General features: G+C 49.6%; 8 protein-coding genes across 8 annotated transcripts; 4 read left to right on the top strand and 4 right to left on the bottom strand.

The window, feature by feature from the left end:
* Nucleotides 1–1302: 1302 nt before the first annotated feature.
* On the bottom strand, nucleotides 1303–2696 carry COCMIDRAFT_6498 (uncharacterized protein; the record flags this gene model as incomplete). Its single annotated transcript, XM_007691113.1, has 3 exons — nucleotides 1303–2358; nucleotides 2414–2556; nucleotides 2618–2696. The coding sequence occupies 3 exons, from the start codon at nucleotides 2694–2696 to the stop codon at nucleotides 1303–1305; spliced, it is 1278 nt and encodes a 425-aa protein (XP_007689303.1).
* Nucleotides 2697–4391: 1695 nt separating this feature from the next.
* COCMIDRAFT_6497 (uncharacterized protein) lies at nucleotides 4392–5902 on the top strand (the record flags this gene model as incomplete). Its single annotated transcript, XM_007691112.1, has 4 exons — nucleotides 4392–4410; nucleotides 4459–5111; nucleotides 5161–5683; nucleotides 5739–5902. 4 exons carry the CDS (start codon nucleotides 4392–4394, stop codon nucleotides 5900–5902), a joined length of 1359 nt encoding a protein of 452 aa, XP_007689302.1.
* A 1146-nt stretch (nucleotides 5903–7048) lies between these two features.
* Nucleotides 7049–9633, top strand: COCMIDRAFT_98978 (uncharacterized protein; the record flags this gene model as incomplete). The annotated part of the gene is made up of 5 exons (XM_007691146.1): nucleotides 7049–7514; nucleotides 7546–7719; nucleotides 7770–7794; nucleotides 7849–8436; nucleotides 8493–9633. 5 exons carry the CDS (start codon nucleotides 7049–7051, stop codon nucleotides 9631–9633), a joined length of 2394 nt encoding a protein of 797 aa, XP_007689336.1.
* COCMIDRAFT_98946 (uncharacterized protein) lies at nucleotides 9634–9807 on the top strand (the record flags this gene model as incomplete). The annotated part of the gene is made up of 1 exon (XM_007691145.1): nucleotides 9634–9807. A coding segment is annotated over one exon (174 nt), but the record flags the coding sequence as incomplete, so codon positions are not given.
* Nucleotides 9808–10846: 1039 nt separating this feature from the next.
* On the bottom strand, nucleotides 10847–11530 carry COCMIDRAFT_37979 (uncharacterized protein; the record flags this gene model as incomplete). Its single annotated transcript, XM_007691128.1, has 4 exons — nucleotides 10847–11003; nucleotides 11054–11107; nucleotides 11351–11397; nucleotides 11483–11530. The coding sequence occupies 4 exons, from the start codon at nucleotides 11528–11530 to the stop codon at nucleotides 10847–10849; spliced, it is 306 nt and encodes a 101-aa protein (XP_007689318.1).
* Nucleotides 11531–12139: 609 nt separating this feature from the next.
* On the bottom strand, nucleotides 12140–13137 carry COCMIDRAFT_6494 (uncharacterized protein; the record flags this gene model as incomplete). Its single annotated transcript, XM_007691111.1, has 6 exons — nucleotides 12140–12416; nucleotides 12471–12814; nucleotides 12871–12949; nucleotides 13000–13012; nucleotides 13066–13080; nucleotides 13131–13137. 6 exons carry the CDS (start codon nucleotides 13135–13137, stop codon nucleotides 12140–12142), a joined length of 735 nt encoding a protein of 244 aa, XP_007689301.1.
* Nucleotides 13138–14898: 1761 nt separating this feature from the next.
* COCMIDRAFT_37977 (glycoside hydrolase family 17 protein) lies at nucleotides 14899–15864 on the top strand (the record flags this gene model as incomplete). The annotated part of the gene is made up of 1 exon (XM_007691127.1): nucleotides 14899–15864. One exon carries the CDS (start codon nucleotides 14899–14901, stop codon nucleotides 15862–15864), a length of 966 nt encoding a protein of 321 aa, XP_007689317.1.
* A 1178-nt stretch (nucleotides 15865–17042) lies between these two features.
* COCMIDRAFT_27473 (uncharacterized protein) lies at nucleotides 17043–18555 on the bottom strand (the record flags this gene model as incomplete). Its single annotated transcript, XM_007691119.1, has 5 exons — nucleotides 17043–17127; nucleotides 17189–17351; nucleotides 17410–18299; nucleotides 18357–18393; nucleotides 18459–18555. 5 exons carry the CDS (start codon nucleotides 18553–18555, stop codon nucleotides 17043–17045), a joined length of 1272 nt encoding a protein of 423 aa, XP_007689309.1.
* Between the last annotated feature and the right edge of the window lies 1 nt (nucleotide 18556).

Here is an 18556-nt window from a genome sequence, read left to right as displayed (position 1 = left end):
AGCTGTCTCCCGCAACGCCTCTCTCTACCACTCTGCTGTCTGCTAGCACTCTGCGAGCCCGCTTTTTGGGCCCCGGACATGCCGCTATCCGGTCGCAACGGCGTATCGGCATTTGCAATCACCATTTTCCTCGCCTTTGCTTGTATCGTGTTATGGCATTGCGAATCCTTGGGAGCCACCCACACATTGCGGAGCATGACGTGTCCGGGTGTGCCCTTTTCCTTTCTGTTTGCCCTTGTACTATGTATTGGCAGAAAGAAATTTGCGTGTTGGGCATGGTGCGAGGTCATGTATAAAAGATGGTGGCCTCGACCTCAGTTTTGCGAGCACATATCTTTCTTTCCATATACTATGAGTAGCGCCCACATCTGTTTTTCTAGATAAATGGCGAAGCTCTGGTGGATTGCCCTGTTTGCTAAGGAACCTCTGTCTCGCTACCTTTCTTCTTCCTTCTCTTCTTTCTTTGTCAACGAGGCGGACCACTGGCTCTCGTTACTTTCTTGTTCTCTCTTTTTTTTTTTCAAAGGCGAACCTCTGGTTCGTTGCTTTTCCTGTGGTTCATACGCAAACTACTGGCTTTTTGAGTTATTCATTTTTTTCCAAAGACCTGTCGCTTTTCGTTCTAGGCCGAACGACGTAGATCCTTGGTGATCTCTGTTTCCGAGCACTCACCGAGTGCTCGTTACATTCACTTTTGTAGTCGCCCAATGGGCATAAAAGGTAATTCCGACACTACGTAACGAGACACTAGCTGTTTCCAGCATCTTGGCGCGCGTATTGTAAGATTGATGAGTATGCAATTTCCGGTATTTTCTACTATATCAGAGGTCAAGTACATGGATGGATGGGTGGACAGAGAATAAGAAAACAAGGAATCAAAGCATAGTAATAGTGGGCAACGGATTAAGATGACATTATGCACTAGGAACATATGACCACGTAAAGAACGAATGGCTGCCCAAATTTTATAAGATTTTAGATTCAGTTCGATGGTTCTGCGCCGTTTCGTGTGTCAAGAATACCTCTCCATACTCGTACAATAATCATGAGAAAAAGATACCATTAGCGCCCACCTTCCATGGCACTAATGGCATCTCTTGGATAGAGAACACAAAGGAAATGTAAAAAGAGCTCTCCAGTATCAAAGTATACTGAGGCTACATGTTTGCTGGTTCAGTTTCCAGCAGCTTGGCAGCGGTTAAAGTCTCGAGTGGCGAATGAAGCGTAACAACGCATGCTACTTTCGTCACAGGATGTGCGACTATTGCCGTAGCGTTGGAAACGCCCATGTCTTGAGCGAATTTATGCAAACGCTCCGACAATAGACATACCAGCTGCTCCCATGAGAACGTAGATGAAAGCTGTTGTCTTGGTCTTTCCAGTCATGGTGTGAGATGCCTCTTCGGACAAGAAATCCTCTGCCAACAGATCGACAAGCGCAGCGTAGATGAGAAGACCCGAGGAGATGGCGTTGAAGACACCCACAATGATGAGTCCAAAGGCCGAGTTGGGGTCATAGGATCCTCGAGTGACGAGACCAATAGCCTGGCCAATGGGGGCGGTAGTACCAAAAGCCACAACGAGTGCCCATGGCTTCCAGCTGTTCTTGGGGTAAGGGACCTCGGCAATACGCGTTCCAAGACCGAGACCCTCAAACATTTGATGGAAAACAATGGCAATGAGCAGGATGATGAAACCCTCGGCAGTGATGGAGATGGTCATGCCCACGAAGACGGAGTGGAAAAGGATACCACCCTCAATAAGCGTAATTTGCATGGACTGCTTCTTGAGGACCAGTGGGTCGACAGCTTGCTCGACGTCGTCATCAAAGTACGAGTTGGTCTGCTGTGCTTGGGCTGCTTGTTGTTGCTGGTAGTTGGGCATGGCGGGCATGGCACGGTTGATGGTCGCGAGCATCTCGTCGCGCTGGCGCACGTATTGCTCGTAGAAGACGATGAACCACGGTGGCATCTCAGACTTGGCATCAAGCTCGTCACTGCCATTCTTGGGGAATGGGAAGTTGTCGACTGGGTATGTGTTTTCCTCGGCCCATCCACGCTTCTCGTTTTGCTGGGCCATGGTCCTCTGGGAATCATAGCTCTCGACACGGCGAATGGGGTTGTTGAAGTTGGCCTGGACTCCGGCGGCAGCGCCGTGTGCATGTCCTCCTGCGTTGAAAGCCTCGCCCGTTGCGCCACCGTGGCTGTGACCACCAGTCTTCTCATGCAGCCACATCTCAATTACAAAGAGAACAAAGAGCGAACCCATCATGATTACACCTGGCATGGCAGGGTAGTCGTCGGTGAAAAGATCGGGCAAGCATGGGTCATTGAGTGATGCAAAGGCAGTCGGCAAAAGCTAGGCAGCGTTAGTCAGGTTGACTAAACTTTCTTTGTGAATGACATGTACTGACATGAACGAAAGCGGTCGCAATCAAAACACCGGTACCAAAGTGCTTGCAGAAAAAGAAGACTGGGGGAGGAATCTTCATCCACTGAATCTTCTTGGCAACCACTGGGAAGCCGGCGCCGAAGATGGAGGCAAAGAAGACAATGACTGATTAAGTGTTAGACACGAGAGATAGAGAGAGCTTGTATGACGCAATTCTGGCACTTACAAACTGCAGCGACGTGCAGGGGAAAGTCGTAGACAGCAGCATCGGCCTCGCTGCCGCACTGGGGCTTTTCGTCGGCCATGGTAATGATTACGAAGGGGATAAAAATGTAGCACAAGAAATGAGTGCGGTAATTCCGGACTTGCCAGCAGTCTCGTCGCCGGCGACGATGGACGAAGAGAAAGTGAGAAGTGAAAAAAGAGGAGAAAAGAAAGGAATCCGACACACACACTCTTTCAAAGAGTAAACTAAAGCCAAAAGCCAAAGAACTGAAGTTGAAGGTATGGAACTTAAAAGCTCGGCATGGCAGACTATGTATTGCTTTAAACCTGGCATAGCATGAGAGACACTAACCGCATCACGTTGATCATAACGGTCCTAGAACGAATAGGGATTACCAAGACGGTGGAACCTCGACACATTGGCCTGTGCCTCAGATGCCGCTTGAGTGATGGGTGCTACGCGCAGAGGACGGAGGTCCAGACGGTGCCAGGAGCGACCAGCATTGCGCCGACTAAACACAAGCAATTCCACAAGGCCGCAAGGCTGTAGTCGGAGTGGTGGTTCGCCGAGCCCAAGAAGCTCATGGGAGACATCTGTCATGCTATTGGGGACTTGGCAGGGCCGGGCGATCTTGGAGGGGTGGAGATGTGATGCGGCTCAAGTCTCGTTTCCACCGAGTGGGACAAGTGGCGACATGTGGAGGTGCAAAGCATTCAGGGTGAGGCTTGGATGGGATTTTCTGGAGCAGTTGGGGTTCGAAGAGGCTCGATGCTGAAATTAGCAGGCCAATGAGACGTTTTGGGACAGCGTTTGCGCGTATAGCCAAGCACGGGTGGATTTAGTACCGTTCTGGCACTCGCTTGGCAATGTCGTGACTTTGCAGTTTTGAAACCTGGGGAGAAGTAGACAAGAATACTGGAGGTTGGAAGTGGTCCCTTTGTGGAACTTTGTGTAGCCGATGGGATCCTTCCGCGACGATCGCTGCTTTGCACTAAGCCACTTTCGGCTCTTGAGACGGGTTTTGGCCGTTGGGGGAACATTTAGCCGCGACTTTTGTAACTTCAGCCATCCCGGCCAAGACGAGATGGGTGTTCCCACTGTGAGCTTGTCCACGCGGCGGGCTCCATCAAAAGTCCACTTCTTTCAAAGAGATGGATGCGGGGCAGTAAGGTGGTGTGGGGACGGGGGTGGGTTTTTCTCTCTCTCTTCCTCTCTCCTTAACCCGAGTAAAGGCGACCAAGCCTTTGCTTGGGCTCTCGGCAATTCCCCCCAGACCGCCTGACCATGATCCGGTGAGAAAGGGGCCCTGTAGACTCAACAACAATGTCTATACAATCCTTCTCTATACCTTCCATGCTTGTCAGGTGCCAAGTATAATGGAGTATCAAGATCAGGTCAAGCCCATGTAAACTGGCCCAATGCGGTATTATAGCTGACCTAAGGCGTGCTAGTAAGCGTTGTGAATGCTTAGCGGGTTTCAGGCTCCGCGTCCACCATGCCCACACGTGCGCCTCCAACCTGCACCTTCGCACAATCTTGCACCCTCCAAACAATCCGGCCATGTCATAATGACTCCAGGCTGGGTGCAAAAAAAATCTAGACGGAGGCGAGCGGGAGGAGCGCCGCTGGTGGCGTTTATCGTCGTGTTTATTACAGAGCCTGCTTGCCCGGTTCTGAGGCGTACATACCTTTTCCGTAGCCCATTCACGCAATACATCCTGGCGATCGCTCATACACTCACGTACGCGTCCCTCAGACCAGATTTCCGGAAGACATGTCTCCTGAGTCCCATGGTATGTTTTAGGCGTCTGGAGTAGCGCTTTTGTGTCTGATAGTCCCAGCTTCACCTGACCGCCCATCCCCGGGCCAAGGTACCGAGCAAACAAACGTTCCAGCCAATGCTGGTCAAGTCTTGTCTGCAAACCAAGCCGCCGCTGCCCAGCCTGGAACAGATGCCATCGAAGAGCTGTCGTCTGGAGACAGCGTCTCCTCCCACGATGCCAAGCACACTGCCGCCATCACTGTCAACAGCGACCCGCTTGATCTGGGTAGACATCGCCGAGAAGATGTGACACAGAAGCAGATGAAAGCGGAACATCCGTTGGCTAAGCCCAGGCACATGAAGAAGTTTTACACGCGCCAAAACGCCCTCATCGACCAGTTTCTCCAAAGCGGCGACGAAGAGCGCCTGGCTGCCCTCGACCAGCTCGAAAATGGCCCCAAGGTGCGCTTCGCCGTAAACGCCTCCTTCGTAGTCAACTTTTGTCTATTCGTCATCCAGCTGTATGCGGCCATTTCCACAGGCTCGCTTTCGCTGTTCGCAACTGCAGCAGACGCCTTCATGGACCTGGTATCTTCGATTGTCATGCTCGTCACATCCCGCATGGCAGCAAGACCAAGCGTGTACAAGTATCCTGTCGGACGGACGCGCATCGAAACAATTGGCATCATCATGTTTTGTTGTTTGATGACGACTGTTGCCATCCAGTTGATTGTAGGTATCTCCCAACGCCAAGATCAAGCAATTGCTGACACTTGACAAGATCGAATCCGGCAGAGCTCTGGGTGGTGGTGAAACCGACTCGGAGGAGCTTCACATTATCCCCATTGCCTTCGTTGCTACTGCCATTTTCTGCAAAGGCTCCCTCTGCATCTACTGTTTCATCTATCGTCGCTACCCTGCCGTCCATGTCTTCTTCATCGATCACCGTAACGATATTATCGTCAACGCCTTCGGTCTGGCCATGTCCATTGTCGGCAGCCGCGTCGTCTGGTATGTCGATCCTATTGGTGCCATCCTCATCGGTCTTTTGATCCTCGTCTCGTGGGCCGCAAACGCTTTCGACCACGTCTGGCTGCTTGTCGGAAAGTCAGCCCCCAAGGATTTTATCAGCAAGCTCATCTACCTTGTTGTCACACACGATACGCGCATCCAAAAGGTCGATACCTGCCGTGCGTACCACGCTGGACAAAAGTACTATGTGGAAGTCGACATTGTCATGAGCGAGGACCAGCCCCTCAAAATCACACACGACGTCTCCCAGACCCTGCAGCGAAAGCTTGAAGGTAAGTTATCACAACCACATGTCCGCGTGGGAACGACCACTAACTTTCCAAAAAGGTCTTGCCGACGTTGAGCGCGCTTACGTCCACGTCGATTATGAGAGCGAGCACGATATTTTCGAGGAGCACAAACCCCTTTACGAAGTCACCCAGTCACGCACTATCAAAGAGCGCGTAAAAGCCATGCGCTTCCTCTTCAAGAAACAGGACAAGGACGCTTGAGAGGCGTAATTATATAATATAATGTCTTGTTTCGTGGCCTAACCATACTTGTACATTGTAGTGCTTCTGCACTAGAGAACCAAGGCCATGTCTTTTCATTTTACTTGTCGATTTATACCCACCCAGCTTCCAGCAGCTAAGAGAAATATATAGCTGCGATTTTGTTATAGTTAGATAGAAACCCTTTGGGACACTTCTTCCCACGTTGTCATACGAGGGAAGATACAAATGCATTTGAGTCACGCCTGTTGATTCGAGTTTTTTCAACAGAGATTATTGCCTCGCTTGTTCCTGACCCAAAGTATTTTGTAGTACATTGCCATGCCGTGTTTCAATCTGCTATTGTGTTCTATGGCACTGGACTCGATGCTGCTGCTCTCTTGGGTTGACCACCAATACTACGGCAAGAGATGAGGGGCGCACGACCAGCCTGAGCCTAGTCACGTGCTAAGTTCCGTTATATATGCATATGTATTTAACTAAGCCTCATGTCCGTTCCGCTAGATTCGTTCAGCTACATTCAGCTCTTTATGCCATTTACTTGATTCTTGGCTGTACGTTGGGGGGCAGTGCATATCCATCATGCAGGCTGTGCCACGCAGGCAGAAGCTGCTGTAGCTGTGCAGCTGAAGCCAACTGATTATCAGGCTGCCCCGCGGCCTTCCTCTCGTAGCTGCAAACAAGTACGGGTTGACCAAATCGTTCTCCTTTTTTCTTCCAATTACCTAACTAATGACGTTTATTCATCATTCTAAACACAAAATGCGAAAGCGAGACCGTGTACGCGCATTGCTAAAATCAGGCGCTACCAAGATTCGTCCAGCCTCACCTGGTTCGACAACTACACCTGCGCAATCAGCATCACCTCGTCCCTCATCTTCTCCCACATCGAATTCAATTGCATCCAGTCGAGTCACACCAGCACCAGTGAAATCCCAAAATCAAGCGCTTGAGAAGGCTGTCGAGTTGCAACTGCAGAAATTCGCTCAGGCTGAACGCGCGGCATTTGAGCAAGAGATCAAGTCACTTGATGAACAATCTCTACTATCCAAAGTCCGGGTATACGACGAGGAACATAAGCATGAGTCTTCCTTCAGGCCTCACGCCGAGCGCCTAACCAAGGCCCTTGACCTGACAAGCAGGCTTATGAGGGGCGTCGCTATAGGCATTCAGGCAGACCCTGCCATATCCTCTCCTGTTGTTGGCGTACTCCGGGTAATTATTGATATTGGCTTGGAATTCTCAAAGTTTTTCACAAGATTGACTGATATGATCTGCGAGTTTGAGGATTATCTCGGGCCACTGTCTGAACATTCACAGGCAGCCGACATTGAGCTTGTAGAACATGCAGTTGTCAGTGTGTATACAAACATGCTCGAGTTTGGTTGGAAAGCACGTTCTGTTTTCATTGGTTCCAATGGAAAACGAAGGAGATTCACCTCGTTTAGGGCATTCAAACGGCAGCATTGGGACACGTTTGAGACCGAATTCATGTCCATGAAACAGCAGATGCAACACCATCTTCATGTTCTTCAGCATACTGTCCAGGCCACACACTTCAGTCATTCCAGGATAACTGCACAAAGTAGGTCTAGCCTCCTGTCTATTGCTAGTAGGTGATGTCTAAAAAGTCGTCATTGTAGGGACGGAAAGAAGAGAATTTCTTTCATGGGTCTCAGATATCGACTTCGAGGAGGTGCATCAGACCACATACACAAAAAAGCATAGAGGCACTGGCGACTGGCTAACACGAGAGCCCAAGTTCCAAGAATGGATGCAAAGCCCGCATTCATCTCTATTATGGTGCAATGGAAAGCGTAAGTGTGATTGTACCATTTACCAATAAGAACGTACTAACCTTTGATAGCTGGTATCGGAAAATCTGTGCTCAGGTAAGTTTGCAACCCACCATCGAGTGTTGGGTCTTTTGCTGATTGAACACATAGTTCGCATGTCTTAGAACACATCACGGCCGAAGCTGGATTACGAGAAAGAACGGCCATCTGCTTCGCCTACTACAATTACCGTGATACACGATTGGCAAGCATTACCACGATCATAGCCACATTGATCAAACAACTCTGTCAAGGCATGCACGATATACCAGAGAATCTACTCGAAATCATGCGCAACGCTCGCTCCCCATCTCTGCTAGGCTCAAAAGAATATTTTTTCTCCCTCATGGAGAAGTCTTCAGAAGTCTTCGTTGTTTTTGATGCTCTCGATGAGTGTCCAGAGGAGAGACGGGAGGATGTCCTCGGCTTCATCACTGAAGCGGTAACTATGCCGGCCCCGCATTGTGTAAAGATATTTGCCACCAGTCGGAGAGAGATGGATATCACAGAAGCCTTTTTGAAAAAGAATGTGCCAACAATCCAAATCTCGGCTGATAGTGTTGCGGCCGATATTGAGACCTTTGCTCGCAGCAGAGTTGAAGAGCTTGGATCTGGGCAGCATGGAAAGACCCTCTACATTACCAGCGATGATCTCAAGGAAGAAATTATTCAGACACTCGCTCAAAAGGCCGAAGGAATGTGAGTTTTCGTTCAGCAGCCAGACCAACGGCGTCTGTAGGCTAAAGTTATAACAGATTTCTTTGGGTCAACCTTCAGCTGGAAAATCTTTGTCAAGCCAGCAAGGCTCAAAATGATGAAGTGGTGAAGGAAGCACTGCATACACTTCCCCGGGACTTGCCGGACACCTACATTCGAATTCTGGAGCGGATCGAAACTCAATCTCCGTACATGAGAGATCTAGCAATCAGATGTCTAGCCTGGGTACTCTATGCTCAGAGGCCCCTCGAAACCCAAGAATTACAAACCGCCCTTGCAATCAACTCGAAGTGTAAAACTCAAGAAGATTTAAGACCCATCTCCCTAAAAGTCATTCTTGAAGCTTGTGGCAATCTACTAGAAGAAGCCAATAGAGTGACACGACCTATCCACTACATAGTACAGGAGTTTCTGACGACCGCTGTTCACGGGCCACTACAACATAAGATACGAAGACAGCTTCTTGACTCAAAATCTTTGCACAAAAATTTGAGTCTGGATTGTCTTATGTACATTGATCTGATGTCGTTTAGCAAGCCAGCTAGTCACGAATGGGAGCTTCTCGAACAAATTCGAGATCATGATCTCGCTATATATGCATATACGAGCTTCGACTATCACATTTGGAATTCTGTGGAGCCTTCTTCTGATGCTACAAACAAACTGGGGAGACTTTTGCAGAAAGACAGTTCGTGTCTTGCAGCGTTGCTACAGATAACACTCCTATCGAACGACAGTACTCGCTGGGGCTCCACGGAAAGATTTAGAAGAATAGATTTTCGGGTAACCCCTGCTACAATCATATATAGCACTAGGCTCTACAATATTCCCACCATCAAACAACGCTGGGTAGGCCAAACGCCACCAATATATGCTTTGCACCTTGCGGCCTCTGCAGGACTAGTCGATGCAATTATCCGACTTTTAGAAGAGGGCAGTGAAATTGACGAGAAGGACGGGGATCAATGTACCTCAATGTATTATGCATGCCAAAATGGCCATCTGGATATTGCTCAGATACTCGTCAATAAAGGCGCAGATATCCATGCACGAGGCGGTTACTTTGATAATGCACTGCAGGTAGCTTCATACCAAGGGCATACGCAAATAGTCCAGATGCTACTCGACGCAGGTGCTGACGTTAATCTCGAAGGTGGACTACATAGCAGCGCGCTATAGGCAGCTTCTGCTAGAGGCTATAAGAAGATAGTCCAGATACTACTCAACGCTAGCGCCAACGTTAATCTCAAAGGTAGACTATATAGCAGCGCGCTACAGGCAGCTTCTGCTGGAGGCCACGAGAAGATAGTCCAGATGCTACTCGACGCAGGCGCAGATCCACTCGAAGAATAGGATCCTTCGTCGAACTCAGAATCCGATGAAGAGGATCCTTCGTGCTCAGCAAGCGATAATGATGAATCCGACGAATCCTCTTCAGACGACAGCACAAACCAGGACCCGTAGACCCCTCACCCAGCACCTCCATCCAGCTCAGACAACAACACTGCTGGCGCACTGCAGAAGGAACCCGTACAACATCACATCCAGCCTCAACTCAACCTGTCACTTCATATCGCTACCACTCCCTTCGACTCATCTTCCTCCCCACCTACACCAACAAGAAGCAAACGACCCACTGGATAAGACTGAAGCGGAACGGTAGCATCGCGCAGTGTTACGAGAGGACAATCATGTCAAAAACAGGCCGCAAAGGATCGCGGCTTCCTTCACCTTCCCAGAGTCTTCTTTTGTGGAAATGCATTTTTTTTTCCTGGTGCGGAGAAAGGCGGAGATGGAAATTGGATTTCTGGGTGCTGTGATGGATACGGATTTGTTGTGGGTGGATGGAATGTGGTTTCTACGTTTGTTTGTTTTTTTTTCTCTTGAGAGGGTCTTTACGAGTACATCGGTTGGAGTCTTGGTGAATTCTTTTTGCTTTTGTGTTTTGGCCTAGTCCATTCGGTTCACAGATGCACTTTGTGGGGGCGTTGGATAGATGGCAATCTACTTAGAGTATACTGCGGTTGCGTTAACATATGTATGGCTTTCAACCACATGTGCTTTTTTTTAACCAAGTAATTTTTCCACTTGCAACATTGTCCGTGTCTAAGACGAGCGGATCAACTTGCCAGGCTGAATAAGCATGCGACAAAAGTGGGCGGCGACGAAGTCACAAAGCCGGAACAAATGAGGGAGAAAGATTTGAGAGGTTACGCATCAAGGCAAACTCAGACGAAGATTATGGGTCATTTTATCAAGACAAAAAGAGGTCTATTCCGCGCACGCAGTCGCTAGTATATAATGCCATATCCCCCTGTATTGTTGTACATCACCACCCAAACACAACCTCGCCCAGGCAGAAAAAAGCCATGACGCAGATTGCAGGGTATGTTTAGAAAGGGTTGTCCTCGGGAGGAATCTCGTGTGTGAAGAACTTGTCTAGGACGGGAATCTTCTTCATGATATCATCGCGCACCTTGGGAACTTCGGCGAAGAAGAAGAGGGCGAAGAAGCCGGCTACACCACCGAATCCGGCAGCGAGAGTACCGCTATTATTTGAATTAGTGGCTGGCAGGAGAGCAAAGTCTGGCGAACGTACTATCTCGCGACGGTGCCGACCGTGATGCCGTGGTAGTTCTTGGGGATGGTGTATCTGCGCCGCGTGTTAGCTCCGGAATGCTTCGAGTCGCAATCGGCTTGTCTCGGGCATTCATAGGCATGGCAACTTTATCCTCCTCTTATGGCTTGCTCGAAATGGGTGCCCTGTGGACAAATTTGTATTTCCATCACGCCAGCCATCCTGCTCTTCCTCAGTCCCTCTCACAAACCCCTTCCCCACCCCTCCCAATGCCTCATATACGCCCATTTGTCGCCGAAAATCCAGGAAAATACGTACTGGGGACCGAAGGGACTCCTGTAGGCCTTGTAGGAGCTGCGCATGCTCTATGTCGTCCTGTTAGCGTTTGCGTCATACGAACCCATACCCCGGGCCAGCCAACGTCTCAATGGCTCGGGAACAGCGACTTACGACAGCAGCGGGCGTCTTAGCATGGTGGGGGAAAGATGTGGAGGACATCTTGGGCGGATTTGTCGTGTGGTTGCGATGTTGGAGACGAAGGGCAGGGTGGACAAAGTTGAAGTTGCTCGGCGCTGCTGCGCGGGAAGCAGGGCTTGGCAGTGGAAAGTCGACGAATGAGGCGCGCCGGGATTTTGCGGGTGGTCAGCGAGCAGTGACTTTCCTTTTCAACCTTCACCTACTCATATTGGCTACGTTTCCAGACGACATAATGTACGTTTATTATCTTACTTGACATTACAGTAATATGTTTCGGCTATGTGTGCGACTACATTGAGTTTGTGGGCTTAGTCGAGACCGTTTGTACTTTACTCATTTCTGGAGTAACATTTAATTGCAAATTACAACCTAGGGCGTGCCTACTGTTTTTAAAAGACCGAAAGATGTCTTGGGTCAAGATCTCTAGTTTTACTCGAATCAGTTTGCACAACAAGGTGGTGCCCTCATTTGCATTATTAAACCGCCAACACCTCACGCACCACAACACAGATACACCATAGCTTTGGTCATTGCTTCATTTTCGCGTGACTCGAACAAGCCGATCGAGAACTATCATGTCGTCTATAGACGCTGCCTTGATTCCATCTTGCTTTCGCATGGACCCCAAGTCTAGTTGGTTGGTAGCCTTCCGACCACCTCGGCCATCTCCTCGTCGGTATAGATCCTGAAGCCCTTGTCCTTGGTGACACTCGCCAATTGAACGTTCTTACTATCCAGCTTCTCCTCCATGACCTGCTTCAGCGTCTTGAGCGTAAGAACCTCAGCCTCGGCTAGGGTCAGCGACTTGTGGAACTCGTTTTGCAACTCTGCTTGCGCGCCCTCAGATCCCGAGCCGATAGCTTTGGCATCGTAGCGGTAGAATGTACCAGAGGGCTCGGCGTGGTATCTGGAGTCTCCGTTAGTCCCAATTCCAATACCCAGACTATATCATATGACATACAGACTCGGGCCATCCTCATCGTAACCCGCAATCAACAGAGCAACACCAAACGGTCTGCTCATGATGCTTTCCTCACCCTCTGCACCCTCTCCAAACCTCAGCGCCAAATCGCATATCGCTTGCGTGCAGCTTTCGACTCGTAGAGGCTCGGCATAGTTGAAGGCGTGGTTCTGGCTCTCAACGCGGGCGTGCTCGATCATGCTTCGTGCATCGGCTTGCAGTCCAGACATGGCACAGCCAATGTGGCGGTCAATCTCGACAATCTTTTCAACCGAGCTGGTCTCGAGGAGGGTGGAGGTGACGCGCTTCTCTACACCAAGGATTACGCCCTCGCCCGTTGCTACCTGTGGGGTTGTTATGAGTCTGTGCCGGCTAGGACATGTGAACACAATGCACATACACCTATTGCTGTTGAGCCAAGCTTAATGGCTTCTAGAGAGTATTCGACTTGGAAGAGACGGCCTTCAGGCGAGAAGGTGCTGTGTGTGTGAGCGGGGGTTTTGAATGTAATTGCATTGGGGTAACCAACTTGATACCGCGGTCTGAGAACCATTGTTAGCAGTTGTATAAACAAGTGGAGATATTACAGACTTACCATATTCGCTTCGTGCTATGAACTGCTCATGTCAGTAAAGAGCTCTAGCGGGGGCGCGGGGAGACGCACCATGGCGGGAGTTTGTGCAGGGAAATCCTTAGAAGTCGCGAATTGAGGCTACAGATATGTCTCTCACAGCGTAGCAGAGAGAGTAGGTATCAAGATGGCAGTGTGGTGTAGCAGAGCTGAGTTGGCGACTTGGTGTTTCCGAGCTTGACGGAGCTGCAAGGCAACATGAGCCGCGACACGGCGCTAGAGCGGGCTGCCAAGACTTGCGCCCATCACCAACTCGACTCCGATATGGGGAACTCCAGTCTCGCCATGTCACGTGCCTCTCTACCAGTGCTTGGACCGGGTAGTGTGGTCTATTCCACTATACGCCGTCTGGCTCATGCGCAAAGCACCGCCACCCAGCCCTCCCAGTCGTCGTACGAATACCTCGGGTGATAGCTGCACAAGTCTGTATCACTGCAAATTAAGGAGAGAAGGATCAAGCAAGGACAATTTGCTCAGTGGTGTTTGATTTGGACTTTCACAACTGTACGCATTTTCACATATCAAGTAGTATCCAGTTGGAGGCAGTCTGGCCATAATATCTACTGTCGGCTGTATCGATGGTTGTCTATTGGGTGTGGGCGTGCAGTATCATATAGTTCGGACCAAGGAGTGCCAAGTCCAACTAAAAGACAGCCAAACAGCTAGAAGACTTCACATGCCTTGAGATAACTCCTCGTCACAAGCCATATGCTTTTCACCATCGACTTTACCTCTCGCTTCTGTCGTGTGCGCGGCTTCTAGACCCGACGATTGTCGGCATGGCTCAAAGTCCGAGCCATGTGTTAGAGACCATGTCTCCTGAGTTCGGACCAGGCACGCTATCCACGTCACTATATTCCCTCTCATTATACGGTTTGCAAACCAGCTCGCAAAATCGTCCGCATGCATGCAACGTAACCCAAGTAACACGCGTCGACTAACGCTACGACAACCAGGCCATGTGTCTATGACAAATCCGTATAAGGAGGTTGCACGTGGCGGGGAAAACCCGATACTTTCTTACATATAGGTGCAGATATCGATTAAAAGGCGATCCAAGCCCAACGCCAGCTGCCGCACACACAAGACATGATGTTGCGCAGGCAAATCCCATGATCTGTGCAAAAGTCTTGTTCCCCGTTCCGGCCGCCGGTATCGACGAGAGATTATTTTTATCCCAGGACAAGGGAGGGGGGGCACTTGACGTAGGCTGGCGAGGCGTTGAAGTATTGCCTCCCCACATCGGCTAATTAATAGCGGAACCCGGGATCAAGAGACAACCTCCTTAAAGCGTTTGTAAAAGGCCCTATGACATCAACAATCGGGTTTGACGACTGCAAGAAAAGGAGTTGGATGCTGTGGACGTCGTGACACTCAAAAACAAAGACGCTTGATGCTATCTCTATTCCTGTTTTCTCTCTCACCCGCATAGTTGGAAGCGATTGCGATCGAAAAACCGGGGGTAATGCGCCATGTTCGATCACCACAAGCATTTACTGATGCTCATTCGGTACGGAACATGGACACTAAATCCGCCTTTGCCCCGTGCGGCTAATGCACGTCCGGAAGCAGGGCCTAGGTCGCCTCCATGGACATGCAATGGGCAACTACGCCCCAAGCCAGGATGGATGGCAAACGTCACTGGCAGATAAATATTTGCTTTCCGCACCCTCTTTTTTGTTTCTTGCTCATCGCCCTCTTCGGCTTTCCCTAATAAACCTAGTTGTAATTCCACTCATTCATATCCTACTATATTACTACAACTTTCGTTTTACCTAATACTACTACTACGCAAACATGCGTCTTTCATCGACCATCCTGGCCACGGCGGCCCTCCTATCCTCGGCCAACGCCGCCCTCAAGGGCTTCAACTATGGCGCCCAATTCGCCAACAACCAGCCCAAGCGCCTCGTCGACTTCGAATACGAATTCAACGCTGCTAAACAACTCCCCGGCACCAACGGCTGGACCAGCGCCCGTCTCTACACCATGATCCAGCACGGCACGCAAAATTCCATCATCGAAGCCATCCAAGCGGCCATCAACACCAAAACTACCTTACTCCTCGGCATGTGGTGCTCAGCCGGCCAAACAAACTTCAACAACGAAATCGCCGCCCTCAAAGCCGCAATCGCCAAATACGGCACCGCTTTCACAGACCTCGTGGTGGGTATCTCGGTCGGTAGCGAAGACCTCTACCGCATCACGCCCACCGGCATCGAAAACAAGTCTGGCCCAGGAGCCCAGCCCCAGGAACTCGTCAAGTACATCAAGCAAACCCGCGATGCGATCCGCGGTACCCCTCTGCAGGGAAAGCCCATCGGCCACGTCGACACATGGACTGTGTACGTCAACGGCTCCAACTCGGCCGTCATTGACGCCCTCGACTTCATCGGCATGGACGCATACCCATACTTTGAATCTACCCTCAGCAACAACGTCGGAAGCGGCAGCCAGCTCTTCTTCGACGCGTACCACAAGACGCAGGCTGCGGCAAAGGGCAAGGCTCTCTGGGTTACCGAGACGGGTTGGCCTGTCAGCGGAAAGCAGTCGGGTCAGGCGATTGCTAGTCCCCAGAACGCCCGGATCTACTGGGAAGATGTCGTGTGCCAGCTTGTCAAGGATAATGTCCCGCTTTACTACTATCTCCTTCAGGATGTCCAGTGGGGTACTCCCTCGCCTTCTTTCGGTATCAAGCCTGGAGGTGATCTCATGAGCGTTAAGCCGCTGTATGATCTTTCTTGCCCTGCCAAGAAGCAATAGATTAGGGGATAGCTAGATGACGGTGAATCTGCTGGAGAGTAGCCCGTAAGAGAAAAAAAAAGTTGGTTGTGCTGAGGTCTTCATCCTCGCACCTTTCTGTGTACATAATCGAAACCATTTTTCTTATGAAGCCAAAAAAAATAAAACAATTAGACTTATTATACCTACATCTCTCTCTCTGTCTCTCTCTCTCTCCTTCTCTCTCTCTACAAATCCTTCTCATGTGGAAACAAGTGTTGTTAATTAAAAGTACTTGTTCTTATCCTCTATTACTCTCCATCACATGTAGGAAATATATATCATCAAGTATGTAGAAATGATAGCACGAAAATCAGTAATTGTATTTTACACGCGCCCCCCCCCCCCCTCCCCTTTGAATTCCCCCATAATCCATGCTTGCACATGATATAAAAAAACCCCAGCGATACCAGTACCCACGAACCCGCCCACCACCACTATTTTCATCTTGTTGTTGTTGTTTGCTCTCGACATAGCTAAGAACCGTGTAAATCAAGAACTGGTAAAGTCGTGCAATTAATCTTCTTTTTTTTTTTTAAAAAAAAAAAAGCACACATGGTTTGAATGATAAAACAGTAGTAATATTGCGTCACCTGTCAAAACGGCCCGACTTTTTGCTCTCTCTCTCTCTCTCTCTCTCTCTCTCATATCATCTCTCACTCACTCAAGCGCACAAACACACACACACACACAAGTAATAAGATTTCACAAAACACTGTAATTTTATTTAAACTTTGCAAGAGTAATAACGAGAAAAAAGAAAAGAAAAAAGAACCCAAAAAAAACAAATAAAGTTCCAAGTTTCTCAAGCCAAAACCCTTTCCGGCAACACCCAATAAAACTCCAAATTACCAAATTCCACTCTTCCCTCCTCTCCCGACCTCATTCTCATTTGTATGTGTGTGTGTGTGTGTGAGAGAGAGAGAGAGAGAGAGAGAGAGAGAGAGAGAGAGAGGAAAAAGTTAATGGTAATACATGCGGTATACAACACATCCTTCCTTCCTCCCTTCCTTACAACGCACCGCAGGCACTCTTTTTTTTTTAAGAAAAAAAAAAGCCCCAAAAAAGAGAAAGAGGTTTACACTAGGTGGACGATTGTGGGGAAAAAAAGAAATTAAAGAGGAGGTTCTGGATAGAAATCATATTTTCATGGTTCACATTCATGCGCCTCCCGCTCGGCCGGTCGTCGTGGCCGTTGAAGGCTGATCGTTATTCCAGGTGAGATAAGTGTGGTCACCCAATTTCCTGATAGTGACAGTATTAGCAAACACGTCTGCATCACAATCAACTTCGCGTGAAGACTAACCTGGGCTTGACAAGATGTGTAGCAAGGAAGACAGCACCAAGCACTATGCAAAGGCCGCCAACAACCAAGTACGCAATGCCGAGGAAGGGATTCTTGCCTCCCATGACGGTCCTGGTCGAAATCAAAATCGACTTTGTACCAGCGTATTTGTCAACGGGGAAACCTAGCGTGGAGGGGTTAGCTTGTGTCATTTGCATGCATTGGTGCAGCAGCAAACGTACGGTCATAAATCTTCAAACGATAAGTACCAGCTCTCAAGGTATCCTTGTCGTTGCGCTGGTAGAGTTTACTGAAGGTCGGCAATCCTGCCGTTCGCATCCATACTTGGAATTGCTCCCAGGTATGCAGATCCGGCAGCTCATCGGTGTATTCTCCATTGGGGTATTGATCTTGCCAGTTTGGAGGTGGAACAACCTCATTGGGCTTGTATTTGGTCTTGCCATACAAATCCCCCTCGTGGCTCCATGATGTGCCCTCGGTTGTCATGTTGTACGAGTTGATTTCATTGCCGTCTGCGTCCTGCACGGCATTGTCCAAGGTCAGGTTTCCAAAGGTGTCATTGAACATGGAATTGGCAATGAGTCCGCAAGGGTAGTAGGGCTTTCCGTTGGGCGCTACAGCCAAAGGATCACAGTCGCCAGAGTCGAGAGCGCTGGCACTCCTGGCGTCACCCTTGAGCTGCTGGATATCAACCGACTTGACGTATCGACGGTGGTTCTGGTAAAAGTTGGTGAGGCGGTAGTAGAAGAGAATCGGTGGGGCAATATCGGCGGGGATAGTGAAACTCAGAATGCACACGTTGGTCTCGAGGGTAACGCCCTGGGGTTGGAATGTGTAGTTGTCCCGTGCCCAGCCCCACTGAGGTGCCGTCTGCATTTGTTTTCCGTTGAAAGATGCGGATACTCTGCCCGAAGGAATTGGCTCGAGGTCGTTGCCTAGACTTGCATTGTAATCGAGCCTAGCTTGAGGCGCCGTGCTGTTGCAGTTGGTATAGTCGATGGAAATCTCCTGGACCTGCGCACTAGCGTAGATGAGCAGCCCACCGATGGGTGCGAAGATGACTCCGACAATGAAGAAGAGCGGGAGGACCGTCTTTGGGGTTAGAATGGGTCTGTCGCATTGTCAGCCGTTATTCGTCCTGGAGTCAGTTTTGCCCAGAAAAACGCACTGCCATGCCTTTAGACGCTGCTGTCTAAAAGCAGTATCTATAGTCGCGTTAGCACTACCGTCGTGTGCGCACTGCAGCGTGAGTGTCCCAGGCTCGTCTTACTTGGTGGCCTCTTGCTCTTTGCCTTCTTCGGCTCGTCACGGGCTGGGTCCTGGCTGCTTATCGAGTCGGTGTTGTCCACCTGCTCTGTTCGCGACATT

This window comes from Bipolaris oryzae (genome assembly GCF_000523455.1).
Source record: "Bipolaris oryzae ATCC 44560 unplaced genomic scaffold scaffold_92, whole genome shotgun sequence".
Taxonomy (NCBI): domain Eukaryota; kingdom Fungi; phylum Ascomycota; class Dothideomycetes; order Pleosporales; family Pleosporaceae; genus Bipolaris; species Bipolaris oryzae.
This window is presented reverse-complemented; position numbering and strand designations above follow the sequence as displayed.